This window comes from Polyergus mexicanus, unplaced genomic scaffold (genome assembly GCF_030449975.1).
Source record: "Polyergus mexicanus isolate NDT 795.1 unplaced genomic scaffold, iyPolMexi1.0 SCAF_11, whole genome shotgun sequence".
Taxonomy (NCBI): domain Eukaryota; kingdom Metazoa; phylum Arthropoda; class Insecta; order Hymenoptera; family Formicidae; genus Polyergus; species Polyergus mexicanus.
Genome location: NW_027223331.1, coordinates 8,812,909 through 8,827,822, shown reverse-complemented (window position 1 = coordinate 8,827,822; position 14,914 = coordinate 8,812,909). Strand labels below are relative to the sequence as shown.

The 14,914-nt window shown below is 32.2% G+C and overlaps 1 protein-coding gene across 16 annotated transcripts in view; it reads right to left on the bottom strand.

Annotated features, from left to right (window-relative positions):
- Ampdeam (AMP deaminase) overlaps window positions 1-14,914 on the bottom strand; it is a 34,495-nt gene that overhangs the window by 2,208 nt on the left and 17,373 nt on the right. For 10 of the 16 annotated variants that reach the window (XM_070304284.1, XM_070304278.1, XM_070304280.1 and 7 more), the window contains 10 exons: window positions 13,383-13,557; window positions 4,055-4,208; window positions 3,093-3,279; window positions 2,584-2,673; window positions 1,999-2,348; window positions 1,373-1,570; window positions 978-1,273; window positions 774-900; window positions 498-661; window positions 120-414 (listed from right to left, as the gene is read on the bottom strand). In XM_070304284.1, the coding sequence (XP_070160385.1) occupies window positions 120-414; window positions 498-661; window positions 774-900; window positions 978-1,273; window positions 1,373-1,570; window positions 1,999-2,348; window positions 2,584-2,673; window positions 3,093-3,279; window positions 4,055-4,208; window positions 13,383-13,557 (2,036 nt within the window). Of the gene's footprint in view, window positions 1-119; window positions 415-497; window positions 662-773; window positions 901-977; window positions 1,274-1,372; window positions 1,571-1,998; window positions 2,349-2,583; window positions 2,674-3,092; window positions 3,280-4,054; window positions 4,209-5,240; window positions 5,846-7,097; window positions 7,214-13,382; window positions 13,558-13,793; window positions 13,937-14,914 lie in introns of those variants that run through there. The other 6 variants (XM_070304283.1, XM_070304289.1, XM_070304286.1 and 3 more) reach the window with 5 other exon arrangements.

The following is a 14,914-nucleotide window of genomic DNA, read 5'->3' as shown; positions in this document are numbered from 1 at the left end:
TTAAAATTTCATGAGATATACTAAATATGTATAGCAATAATAATTTTCGAATATATAAATAAAATAAAGATATATTTTAAATAATATCATTCTTATATAATTGTGTGTTTTTTATTTACCTTAGTAAAATGAAACTGAAGAGGATCGTCTGTGGATAAGCTTACACATAGTCCTCTAGCAAGATATTCTGGAAGCGGATTACGATGATAGTTTAGAAAAAGTGAATTGTTACTGAGCGGTGACATCGCGATGCCAATTTGCGCCAGATAATACAAATATTGGAGAACAGGGACTTTTCTGAGCAGCAGACCATGTGAAATATTTTCCGCCATCATGTAGCCACACACTAAATGCTGAACAGGTCCGGCTTCGCCACAATGAGGTCTCAAAACGAACGTATTTAAGCCTTGCTCCCTATAAAAGATCTCAAATCGAGAATATTTTACAAGATAATTATTTTAAATATATATAGAAAAATTTTATAGCAAACAACATACGCTCTAAAGTGATTGAGAACTATCATATTCGCGTAAGTATAGTATTGGTAATATCCATATGGAGGATTTTCTATGTCATCCCATTCCGCAGGTTGACAAACATCTTTGTCGAAGAGAGGATTTTCCGGCTTACTTTCGTCGTCCACAGAATCGAAACCTATTACCTGTCATGACAATAAAATAGTGAATATAAAATATATTTAAAAAGACAGTATGAAGAGAGAGAAAGAGAAATAATAAACGGATTAGGAGAAGAATAATATAAATAAAACGTACATATTGTAAAAATTTATGTAGCTCCGGATGAGAATGGGGATTATTGGTCACTTCGAAGAGCGGCAAGAAAATGTTGTTGATGATCTCTTGAAAGTTCGTCATAAGTTTGTTTAGCTTGAAAATATCGCTATAATGTACGAAATGTAAACGGTGAAAATTTGTCGTAGCTAAGCTTCGCGCCTCACGTATACCATGTAGACTTACTATAATCTAGGAATCTGTATAAGCCAGCGCACATTGTCCGAGTAGACATCACCCTGGATCGCCCATTTGGCTAATTTGTCCCATTCCTCTGGACTCTTGCCGTAGATCGAAAGGCGCAGTTCCGCATTCTGATACTTGGACTCTTCAAGATCGCTTGAGACTTCCTTGATTATTCTCGCAAAGTACGTGCCGTTCAGATAATTGTCCGTTTTCAGGAAAACTTCACGCAGACGGCTCTCGCCGATTGGATTGTATTTTGCGTTAAACTTGTCGAATCTGTGAAATGTATTTCTGTCCTGCAAAAAAAAAAAAGAGTTATGCGCTTTAATACTTCTTTTTTCGAAAACTCTTCCTTGATATATTTTAACATAAATGTCGCTCAGAAAGACACTTACTGCATGTACATCCAACATGTCGACGCTTAAGTCGTAAGTCGTCAAGTTCATAGATTGAAAAACTTCACGGAGTGTCATGGTTTCCCCATTCTTGGAACAAGTGACCACTTCGTCTGCGTGGTTTTTCAATGTTTTCTTGATAAATCTAAGCAGGTGCTTTTGATTCATGCATGAGGCTGCATGTATGTGAGTATCGACCTGTGAAATCGATCTTATAGTAGTGCAATTCGATAGCACGTTAAAGTTAACTCATAAGAAGCGGAAATAATCAACTTAAAGTAGAAATTTAATATCTTGTTTAATCTTTCTTGCTCGAGATATCGGTGTGTAAATAAACTTTTCTCTCAAACTTTGCAAACTATAAAGTTTTCATTATTAGATTGACGTGCAAGATTTGTTGTTTCTCTATATTAAGTATTGCTTTCAACATTAATATTAAAATCAATGATGTGATCACATTTTGATTAATGAAAATTACTTTGAAACTGTGTGTAATTTCATTTCTCTCTGATAAAATAGCATGTTAAATATAAAATAATATATATCACAACGTTTCATCTTTAAGAACGGATCCTTATAAATTATGATCCCGGTGCATTCGCACTCCAAACTATTCGCGTACAGACCTTCCTGATATTATAGAAGTCCCTATGCGGCACCGCCTTCTGACTCGCTAGCTCTCTGAGTTCGTTCAACAGTACATGTAACTGATACTTGGAGGAAAGATAACTCAGTCTTCGGTAGCAGAAGGATTTTAGGGGTCCATCGGCGATCATGGTACACAGAAGATTCATTTCTTGGACAAAGGTTGCCAGATCCGGATACGAATATGGGAGTGGCTTGCCGTTGGCCATATCCTCGAGGCTAGCGAACATATTGAACACGCCGTTGACCGGTAAAATCTTGTAGTTCTTCGCTGGTGGAAACTCGCAATCCCATGGATCGCCCCGAGACGCTGGCGCATGTACCGGATGATCTGATGAATCAATCGAAGCGTGCATTAGCATCATTTAGTGCGCTAGCTATTTGTTGCCGCAGCGCTGTTTATTTTATTTCGATATAAAAAAATCATCTCGCGCAATAAAGATAGATAGATAGAAAGAGAGAGAAAAAGAAAGAGAGAGAGACTCTACTATGATTAAGTAGCTAACATAATTCAAAACAGCGTGCAACAGGATATTCAAGGCAAGGATAATAGGCACTAGGAAGACCTGTCCGAGAGATGTCTTTGATCAGCGCGTCGATGTCCGCGTCAGATCGAGTTTCCTGGATTTCGTTCGCAATATCCAGCAGCCCTTTCCCTTAAGAAATATAGAAAACTAATATCGTATACTTCTCATTAACTCATATGTATGCTAAGAATTTGATAACGCTAAGTGTTTTTTATGATGTTCCGTATAAAGAGCTGCGTGATTGGATACACACATCGCGTACCAACGTTGCGTTGCGACGAAAAAGAAAAGAAAAAATTACACAATACATAAACAATATCTTGACGTCGACCGATTTTACTGTCGGCGTTTGAAGTGCTAAATAGTAGTATTAATTGCATTATAATGTTTCGTGAGACGACAATCAAGTATTATTTCTTCTTTTTTAGTGTCACGACGAAGGTACAAGAAAGGAACGGGGATATCTAGGACAAAGATATAGAACATCGATTTGAATTTCTCACACACAACTTTGAGATTCGAGCCGTTCCTCGATTAACAATAATTACCTTTGATAGCCATTCGATCATCGTGGTGGATTTCGTCGTCCATGGTGGTTGGTCTTTTATCGACACTACGTAAGAATCTAGACGTAATGGAGGGGAAACTCTGCTTGGAATTGTTCATGTATTTCTCGCGAATCGCCAATGCCTGTACCAACATTTTTGACGCCCTTTGAAGATCTTCCAGAGGTACCTACGTACAATTTATAAAAAAAGAAAATGTGATAATATATATATATAATAAATATGTAATTAAAACAATTACATTTTTGAATACATAAAGCCACGAAATAATTTTTTAAGACAAATTTCTTATCATAATCATTTCATATGCAATAAAATCATATAAAACATATATATATAAAAATTCGACTGTAAAATTAATAACTATATGTAGGCTCAAAAATAATTTCAATATATTTGACATCAAGGTCGCTGAGTGGAGAAACTCGAGATTAGTAGATTGTTTAGAGATTAGAACGTCTCTTATATCTCTATATAATCTGAACACGTGAAGGATAAAGGGGCGAGAGAGACAGCTAGATAACCAAAGGTTTCTTGCGTAAGTCGCCTGCAGTCCCAAGGTTTCAACTTCACACAAAATCCTTAAAGAGACACGACGTGGATAATATAGCATCCGTGAAACATATAAAGCTAAAGTTATGTTTCGATTAACACAATAAATGTCGCAATATAATTAATATCTCGCACAAAATCGTTATTTCTTGGAAAATATTCTACAGATAACTCTTTTTCTGTTTTCAATGATTAATGAAATTTAATAACTTAAATATTCACATGATGCAATAATGTGCATTTGGAAATTATGTCATAATTTTATCTCTTGTTGTTTAAATGATAATTAATACAGCAATCACATCATTCTCGAAAAAATCAGTCATAAAAAAAGGGGCGCATTTATTAAAAATCTATCATACAACTAAGATTGTCAATATTCTAAGACTCACTCCGGAAGTGTCCTCGCCGGATATAGAAACCCGTTGGAAGTGAGGCACGAAGTCATTTTCTTCGATTTTGAAACTATAATCGTTGTCATCAGGATCTCCTGGATGGAGCGATGGTTCGTAATGACTGCGACGTTCCTCAAGATCCTTCGCAGCTCTGTCAAGAAAGAAGAAAAACATTTTGAGGAATCTATTTTTTTTTTCTTTTTTTTTTTTTCAGATGAAATAAAATCTTGCAAAAAAGTTTATTTTCATATAAGATTTTATTTGCAATTATCATGCAAAATGTTAAAGCCAAATTCCTCATTTAAATTTAAAATTGATTTTTTTTAAAAAATTGATATAAAAAAAAATATTATTCATTATAACTTTTTCATTCTGAATATTAAATATCCCAACATGTTCGTAAATATGTATATATGTGTGTGTGTAAATAAGTCTGATATTTACGTTCTTGAAGTATACTTGTACACAAAACTAAATAAATAATAATAAATAATAAATTAGCAATTCTAAAGGCCAACATCCGCTCTTTAACATTCTCTATAAATATAATTATTATCTCAGATTTAAGTGAAGAATTTTATCTCATATTGACATACATTAACTGTGTGTGCCTTGGATAGAACAATATCTAAAATTATAGAAACGTCGATATATGATAGAATTTATAACACACAGAATTAATTCACAAGTTGCAACGAAAACAAACAAAGTGCAATTTCATGATTGAGAAAGAAGGATTAAATTTGACGAGGTCGTGATAGTCGCGGACTTTTGACTCCAGGGTTATCGACAAATATCATGCCGATGCGCAAGCTTCTCTTTCTCTTATAGACATGGAAAATTATCTCCAACTACAACATAGATAAATGTTAAAGCTGTTTACAAAAAGCGTAGAGCATAACAAGAGATATTTATTTATTTTTAAAGCAATTTTAGACATACATATTGCAATGAGTATTCAAGTACAAAAAAAAAGAATATTAAATTAAATTAATAAAATGATATAACATCAATATTATTAAAATTAATAATTTATTTATTTATATGACATTTTGCCCAAATTGATAATATAAAAATAGTAATACACACAAAATGTATATATTCTATATTCTCCAGTATTTAAAAAGTTAAAATAATCTATCGTATATTCTTCGCTCATAGTCCATGGCAAAGCGCGAATTACCTGAGGAGAACCCTGTTATCTCTCGTCCATCGTTTTGACTCGTTTACGCCTGCGAACATGTTACGTGATCGATGCCACGTGTTGCAGATTGATCGCTCCTACGCGCGAAATGGAAATTACGCGAGTCGAATAACATAAAGTAGTTCGTGCTGCGTTTTGTTCTATTCTCATTTGGCAATGTTTCGTAATTTTTTACGAAAACGCAAAAATAATGTTACAGAAATTCCAACACGCAAAATAATTATCGTTTATCGTCTCGTAAAGAAAAGACGAGAACGCAACGAATCACGTTCGTTTCAACCTAATAGCATTTCTCGATCACCATCACAATCACGATAGTTAGTCGGCTGCATCATCCGATTTCCATTTACATGATCGGAGAATTTCCATGATCTGTCATGATTAGTCGGCCGATAAATTCCTTCTACAGATACTAATAAGGCGCATTGGGAGCCACGTGGTCCTTTCCCGCCTTTTTTCACGGTCTCACGCATATATATTTCACTACATTGTGCACTGCTGCATTCCGTCAAGTATCACTAAACAAATTAACATAACCGCTTATGTTTTTATCACTAAACATTGTCTCGATAATCATCGTTTCATCGCAGATGATTTCTTGCATCGATATGCACGTATATATTTTGTATTTATATATTTATATATTTTTGTATATATTTTGCAAAATATTATGTAATATATTATTATAATATATTATATATATAATCGTTAAATTGAAAAGAAATTTTTTTAAAAATATATATTTATTATTCTTTTCAAATATTATTTATATAAGTATGGAAAAGAGCAGATACAAAGCAAAGAAATTGAAATCAATTGCATCACGATTATAGATAATTTTTGATATATAAATAATCTCTTTCAATCTTTTAACTCATATTATTATTTTATTCAATTTTTCAATTTATGTGATATCTTCGTTGCTTTAAATGACAAAAGTCTTTATTAAATCGATTGGGAATTTTAGAATTCTCTACATAGACATCCAGAGATCTAATAATTCTTTTCATATTTTGAAAATAGTTTGAGGCGATTTCACAGAGATCTTTCAATGTATATATTTTGTCAAAGATTTTTTTATTTTCCAAATTTTAATCTTTATGATTCTATTATAATAATTTCCAAGTTATAAAGTTAGTGTAGAGTTATTCGAAATTTATGAGAAATACAAGATTAATAAATTGTATTAATTAAAAGTTACGAATTTGAATCAAGTTCTAGAAGAATACTTTCGATTAAACTTCAGAATCTCGTGTTGCATGTTTCCACGTCACCTAATGCTGTTGACGCGATATTTAAACGCTAGTGAGAGAGGCGTCCCTCTTCAATCAGTTAATATTGAACAATCTGGTTTGATCTTGCCTACGTAAATGTCATTCGAATAAAAATTAATAATGCTGCAAACGCGCTGGTATTATAATGACGAATTTTTTAATTCGCTTTATCTACGTAGATTGAACGCGTGATAATGTTGTTTCATTATGATATAAATGCGTTTTTTTTTTTTTTTGCAGGCTCAAAGTTTCAATATGACCGCATTGCAGCGAAAGAAGCAACAAATCAAAATTCTAGATTTAAAAATGGATTAAATACAGAACTTTAATCATATATGTACATAAATAAAATATATGTATGCATGTCCGGTACGCAATTTTAATTTTTGACGCAAATAGCATAAAACGCAGCTATATATGTGTTAGAACGTGACCACTATACGTTGCGATCAACGATCAAAATTAATATAATTTCGATGACATAAGATTTTGATGAGTTGATGAAACAATTTCTGTAAATTATCAGAGCGATGATTTAGGGTAAAAGTCAATTTCTTCATACTTATAATTCGCTGATTATATATTACCGTTTTCGCGATACAACACACGATATCGGACTTATTATGCAAACGATATCTAACTCTACATGCACTTGCGCAACTCTCTCGCCGGAAATCGCGTAATACGCCGCCGAGTATACGTCCTGTATCAACGATGGTCGCACGAGCACTGAACGGGCGACCGAGAAGGGCTGAGCACGAGCAACCCCTTCATCCTCTTTTCCCTCTCTCTTTTCACCATCCTATCCACGTTTTACGAACTGTCTGATTGCATATAAAGACGGCTGATACATGGTTTCCACTTACGAAACTTCTTTTTATATATACCATATCTTTAGATATAATATCACCTTTACATATACTAAATACATTGTCAAAATATCATAATTAAAACAATATATATATATTAGGTGTACAACTTTGCTTCCGCCGTTTTCCTATAGATGGCTTTAGCGGTAAGTAGTGGTCGAAATAAATAGATCATAGACGTCATGCGATAAACTTGGGCATCTGTCAACATAACCCCATAGAAACATTAGTCGATATGTGTCTGCGTCATAAAGTTATTCTCGATTGAAAATGTCAGTTTACGAGCCAAATTCTCGCCATTTGCGGGAGGTTTTAATTTTCTGCTTCAATATGAAGAAATCTGCGGCTGGGGCTCATCGAATGCTCTCAAATACTTATGGTGAAGCCGCTATTAGTGAAAGAACGTGTCGTGAGTGGTTTCAACGCTTCAAGAACGGTGGATTTTCACGTCGAAGACCGGCATAGCGGTGGAAGAGAGAAGGTTTTCGAAGATGCAGAATTGGAGGCATTACTTAATGAAGACTCGAGTCAAAGTCAAAAAGAATTGGCACGATCATTGGGAGTGACTCAACAAGCAATTTCAAAATGTATAACCAGTTTTTTACAATAAAGCCTCGAATTTCGGAAAAAAAACGGCGGAAGCAAAGTTGTACACCTAATATATATATATATTGCATATTACAATAGTTATAAAAAATCAGCTTCTGATAATTTATAGTTGCATTATTATTTTATCTTGAATATTATCAACAATATTGCAGAATATTGACTTTTATAGGAGATATCGAATAACATCGATAGATGTTATGGGGTAGTATGGGAAATTATGCTTCAATATGATTGAAATATGAACATTTTCCATTTGGAGACTGAAATATAACCGGGAAACTGCCCTAAATAAGCTTGTTCTTTGTTTTACGATGAAAACCAGCTACGATCGATTTTTGAGATGGAGGTCACCTCATATACAAACTGTTTCGCAACAAGATTTGTACATGTGTCCCTTTCAACAAGTCACGAAAGAGACGAGATCTCCTTTTTCCTTGATAAAAGAATTTATTAATCATCTTTCAAATCATTTAATCGATTTTACTTGTAATATGGAACTTTATTCTTTAAGTAACTATCAACGATTATGACACACATTTCGAATTGTATTATCGTATTGCATTAAGCGCTCGAGGCCAGACAGGCATAACATCCTGCGTTGAATTATTGATCGCAGCTTTATCGGCTGCAGTAGCAGAATTCCGTTCACGACAACGATGATGACTTTATCGGTGATCAACGATCCCGTCCCAAGGTAATTCGCGATTGATCCCCGATTATCATGTAATTGATAAACAAAAAAAATTTCTCGTAACTGACGTAAATGATGTGCAAATAGCCGCGATGCATTCCACTCCCTATATATACAGGGTGTCCCATTTTAAAGGACCCACTCAAATATCTCAGAAACACTGCGTTAAATCGAAAAATGTTTTAAACAAAAGTTGTGTGGCTTCAAGGGGGCCATAAGATGGTGACAATGATTTGACCTTGGAAAATCATTTGAAGGTCATGTGAAGGTCAACTTTAAAATATTAAATGGAAACCCCCATTTTTTATTTAGTATTCTTGTAGCTGACATCGAGAGCTTTTCAAAACACTATAATAAAGTATTTTTTCATTAAGTACTTTTTGAGTTATTTTATATTTTAATCTGACATATTTTGATATAAAAAATTAAATTTCTCGTAAAATATTTAGTTTTTGATAATCTTACCGTAATACTTCTATGTACAGAATAATGAGACAAATCAATTAGTATAAAAAAAAAAAAATTGTTTTTAAGAAAATTATTCACAATGTATTTTTTTAAACAATTATTTGTTTTTTTTTGGCACTAATTAATTTGTCTTATTATTCTGTACATAGAAGTATTATGGTAAAATTATCGAAAACTGAATATTTTACGAAATATTTTATTTTTTATATCAAAATATGTCAGATTAAAATATAAAATAACTCAAAAAGTATTAGTACTTAATAAAAAAATACTTTATTATAGCGTTTTGGAAAGCTCTCGATGTCAGCTACAAGAATATTAAATAAAAAATGGGTGTTTCCATTTAAGATTTTAAAGTTGACCTTCACATGACCTTCAAATGATTTTCCAAGGTCAAATCATTGTCACCATCTTATGGCCCCCTCGAAACCAAACAACTTTTGTCTGAAACGTTTTTCTCTTCCGGGCTTGGTTTTTGAGATATTTGCCTGAGGAGATTAAAATGGGACACCCTGTATATATTTTTTTTTAAGGAAGAATTTTTTTTCGACTAGGAATATCACCATGTTTGTTAAATGCTTATCGCAGATTAAACATGTTGAATAAAGTAATAATTACTAGATTAATATTTCTTAGAATTTCTTATTTTTTATGTGATCATAAAAGAAATATACTGGGTGGCCCATTTTAATCCACCCAGTCGAATATCTCAAAAACCAAGCCCGGAAGAGAAAAATGTTTCAAACAAAAGTTGTGTGGCTTCAAGGGGGCCATAAGATGGTGACAATGATTTGACCGTGGAAAATCATTTGAAGGTCATGTGAAGGTCAACATTAAAATCTTAAATATAAATCCCCATTTTTTATTTAGTATTCTTGTTGCTTGCCTCGAGAGCTTTCCAAAACACTATAATAAACTATTTTTTTATTAAGTACTTTTTGAGTTATTTTATATTTTAATCTGACATATTTTGATATAAAAAATTAAATATCTCGTAAAATATTTAGTTTTTGATAATCTTACCGTAATACTTCTATACTTCTATGTACAGAATAATGAGAATTATTTGTTTTCTTTGGCACTAATTAATTATAAATTAATATTAAATTAATATTAAATTAAAGCTTTGTGTGTGTGTCGCGATATCTTGTTGAAAATATATTTCAAATTAAATTAAATTATTGCATTAAATTCGAATCATTAATACATGCAGAAATACATGCATGTACATATATTTAAGAAATATCTCTTATATAATACAAAATAGTACTTCACTGAATTATTAAAAATAATTGATTATTTCAAAAACACAAAAAGCACGGATGTGACAAAAATTTTATTTTCAAAATGTCCCTCTCGATCGGTTCAATCAAAGCAAGGGCGACATGACTTATCAGTTTCTATCCTATCCTTAGCGCATATACCTATATATGACGCATTACGGCATCGGAGAGATATCTAAAAATAATTCTAAACTACTTCGCGCGACATAGACTCGACGAACATTGCCGAGTTGGCCTTCTATGTACATAAAAATATACGTTGCATATAAAATGTTTCTTATTGTTCTGTCCCATCGCAGGAAGTAGAACAACACTAACAATAAGTATCGTATCGGCGCTCGATTGACGCGTTGAAAAATATAATGTCTCTCTTTCTCTCTTTGATAATCCCGACCACCTATGTTTCACTATATAAAACATTCTTATACAAGAATAGATCCTTTATGCAAAAATGTTTAAAATTTGGATATTTGCCGATTTTTTTTAACTATCTGTTTAATAAACTTTAATAATTTACGTTAGAGTTTGAATTTTAATTAAAAAATTACGTGAGAATGAGAGAAATTCTTTGAAAACTGAAGCAATTCTGGAAAAAAAAAATCTTAAAAGAATACATTTAATGAAAAACTATAATAATCGTTCGATATGTTCTCATCGAACGTGTTTAAAAAAATGGTATATTCTGCAATATTATTAATAGTAACGTAATAGTATATCGTGCAAAGAATAAATGACTCTTTACTCGTTTCTTAATTTTCCTAAAAGCTCCCTAACGAATCATGATACTCGAGTCACTCGAGATGTATGGTGCGCGACTATCACGACATTTAGACATGCTACAGTATGTCCGATCATGCGTCTCGAAGAACGTCAGAAATTATCATTAAATCAATATGGCACATCATAATCAGGGTTGGGAAGTAACGCGTTACTTGTAACGCCGTTACCGTTACAGTTACTTTTTTTCGGTAACTGTAACGGTAATGGCGTTACAAATTTTATTTGTAACGGAAAAAGTAACTTCGTCACATTTTTCGGTAACGAGTAACGAATTTAACAGTTACTTTTATCGTTACTTTTTTCAAATTTTTTGATTTATTTAAGATATTATTCTTGCTATTGTGCGTGATAAAATTTTTATCTTAACCGTAAAGCCGTAAGCAAATCGACCAATTAGCATTCTTATTATGTTGTAAAAATGCTTGAATGTGATTGATCAATTTATGGCTCTTGCAGACCAGTGCGATGACGCGACGCGCGATATCCAATGAGAGCTTTATCTTTTCGGAAAAGCAGAGCTCTCATTTACTACCAGTTCTAAGTACCTTGCAACGAAAATTAGAAAATCTCAATAAATCTGACCTTATAGATTGCCATTCATTAGTTGAAACTATTCAGCAACGTTTAAATAAAAGGTAACTTATTAATTTGATTAATACATATGTTATTTAATTTTAAATAAGGATTTAATTGAAAAATATTATTTTATTTTAAACTATTGATTCAAAAGTATTAATTTCAATAAAACAAACAATGTCGCTTAATTTACTATATTTGATTTTAGATTTCTTACAATATTTGAAACAAAAGAATTAATAATAGCAGCATGTTTACATCCAAAATTTAAGTTAAACTGGTTAACCGGAGAAAAAAGAAAATGTGCTGAAAATTACTTGGAGGATTTATTGGGAATCCGATCAACTGAAAATTCTTCAAAAGCTGGAAAATCTGACGATCACGATGATTTTTTCATTTTTGAGCAAAAAACGGTGCAAAATGAATCTGAACAAGAAGAATTGCAACGGTTTTTAAAATCAAATAATTGTAATATAGAAATGTTAAACGACTATCCAAAACTTAAAAAACTTTTTAATAAATATAATACAGCTCTACCAAGCAGTGCATCTGTAGAAAGAATGTTTAGCATCGGTGGCTCTGTATTAACACCACAAAGAGGGCATTTAAATGATGATACTATGGAGCAACAAATTTTATTAAAAATTAATAAAGAATTTCGATGAAATTTAATCATTTATTTTGTAATAAACCTTGAATGAAATCTTGCTTACAATTTTTTAAAAGTTTTTCTTATGCAAAATAATTTATTAGTTTGTATTGTAAAAAAGTAACGGAAATTGTAACGACTCGTTACTTTTTAGTAACTGTAACGGTAACGGTAACGAGTTACTTTTATAAAGTAACTTTCCCAACCCTGATCATAATCATATGTATATATATATATATTAAATATTTTTAAAATAAAGTCCAATCTCTCTCTATACACATACACACACACGCGCGAGCGTGTATAGAAAGAGAGATTGGCCTTTATTTAAAAAATATTTAAAGCACGATATCTCTCTTTAAACGCGCCGTCGCCTTTCGGAAAAGCTTATTCTTTTTAAGATATTTTCGAAGAATTTATATGTTTATCGATTTTTATTAGGCTTTAATTTAGAATTTTTTGTTCCCTTAACAATAAGTTTACGGCATTCGGTCTTCCCAGATACTCGAATATGATAGTGCATGTATGTATGTATACACACATCAGCACTTCATATCCTTCGATTAGCTTTAGTGCCTTCCGCATCGCGATCACGATTTTATCACTGCTTTGTTATTAGCATCGCTTTTATTTTTCGAAATAAACTTCTTTTAGCGAGAAAATATTCAATAAATATGTGAAATTAATTCAAATTAATCCTAAAATTATCTATTACGGTGTCATATCTCGATCGAAATGTATTAAAATCTATATTACATTTTAAATTAAATAATATTTTACATGTATAAAATACGCATATTTTTTTATATATTAAATATTGTCTATACGTATATAATTAAGTCCAAAGTTTTTATTACATTTGAACCGACCTGAATCAAATGTGATTCAAAAAGACATGTAGTTTAGGATTAATCATACTTACTTGACGGTCAATTGTCGTTGAATTAGAAGCTTCTTTTCAATCTGCTCGATTGGAAATTGTGGTACCTCGTAGGGCGCCGAAATCTCGTTCGGTAGCTCAGATGCAAGTCTCAAGCTACTGCCACCCCCAGTGCCGGTTCCGCCACCTTCGATGCCGAAAACTGGACTCTCGCTACCTGCAACGAGAAATAAAATAATTTTGTTGAAGGAGGATCGATAATTTCTTTTATCATAACGTATCTCTTCTTTTTTATTAATGTAAATACATTAAGAGATTTGCGATAAATTGCTCGAAAAATCACAAACCTTCTACAATATTTTGTTTAGAGACAAAAACATATATAGCATAGAATAGACTGAGACGAAGAAGTTAAAGAAGGATCGCAATTTTTATAATTATCCAAGGATTTACCATTGTTTACATAGTTTGCAGCTTGTCCAGTTTTCTGCAACCACTCAGTAACAGAATTGCGCTTGTATACGGCAAGAATTTCATTCTCATTTCCCATTTCAAGAATTTCGATCGTTTTTTATCAACACGAATCTCTAACGTTTCTGTAAACATTTTTCAGCATTACTTTGTACTTGCATTTACACGATGTCCTCATTTGGAAAGCTCGAAATGATCAATCGCCTCTCTAACTCGTCCAAAAAGACCATATATAAAAAAATGCAATTAATTTAATAAGTGGATCATTATACTTGACTGAAAATACGTCTTAATAAATGTATAATTAAAAAATAGCAATCTATCGTGTCAATTATGTCAAAAAATTACAAAATGTCAAATAATAATTGACTGTCAACTAATTACGTATACGGTTCGCAATTCATACGTTTATTAAATTTTTATATAAATTTAGCGTATAATTTGTAATTTCAAAGTAATACATAATTCTTTTATAATTAATTATAAATTATTATTTACAATAATATTTTTTTCATGTTTTTTAATCAATATTTGCAATTTTTCATATAATGATTGTTTTTTTCATTGTATATATATTATTTTATCACAAGAGCATTTCTAAAACATAACGATGGAGAAACGTATCGTCGTCCTACAATATGATCAATGAACCGACGAGCTCGTTGTGTGTGATTCTCGGACTGTGGACAAATCTACAAAGAGCCGCGATGTCAGGTTATAAATAGAACGCAACGCGGCATTCGAGGACTGTTGTTTTCGTTCGACAAACCGACGACGAATTTTATCGTCTCCTTGAAGAAACGGCTCAACTACGAGAGCAAAGAGGTTCGAACACATTGTTACAAATAAGAGGAAAAAATAAATAACAAGTTATTATGACGGAGTCGCCAGGCTTTACAAGCTTGTTAGAGATTTATGCGTAGTAAACGATAATCTACGTCAGAGTACGTGAATTGGGGTTGCGTCAGGGATTATTAAATTACGCCTATACACAGTTTCTGCACGTGTAATTTGCATGAAATTGACACGAACATATTTTTGTCAATTAGGCGAACTAGTAAACAAATTAATTATTCCTTTTCATTTTCCGAGATGCGGAAAAA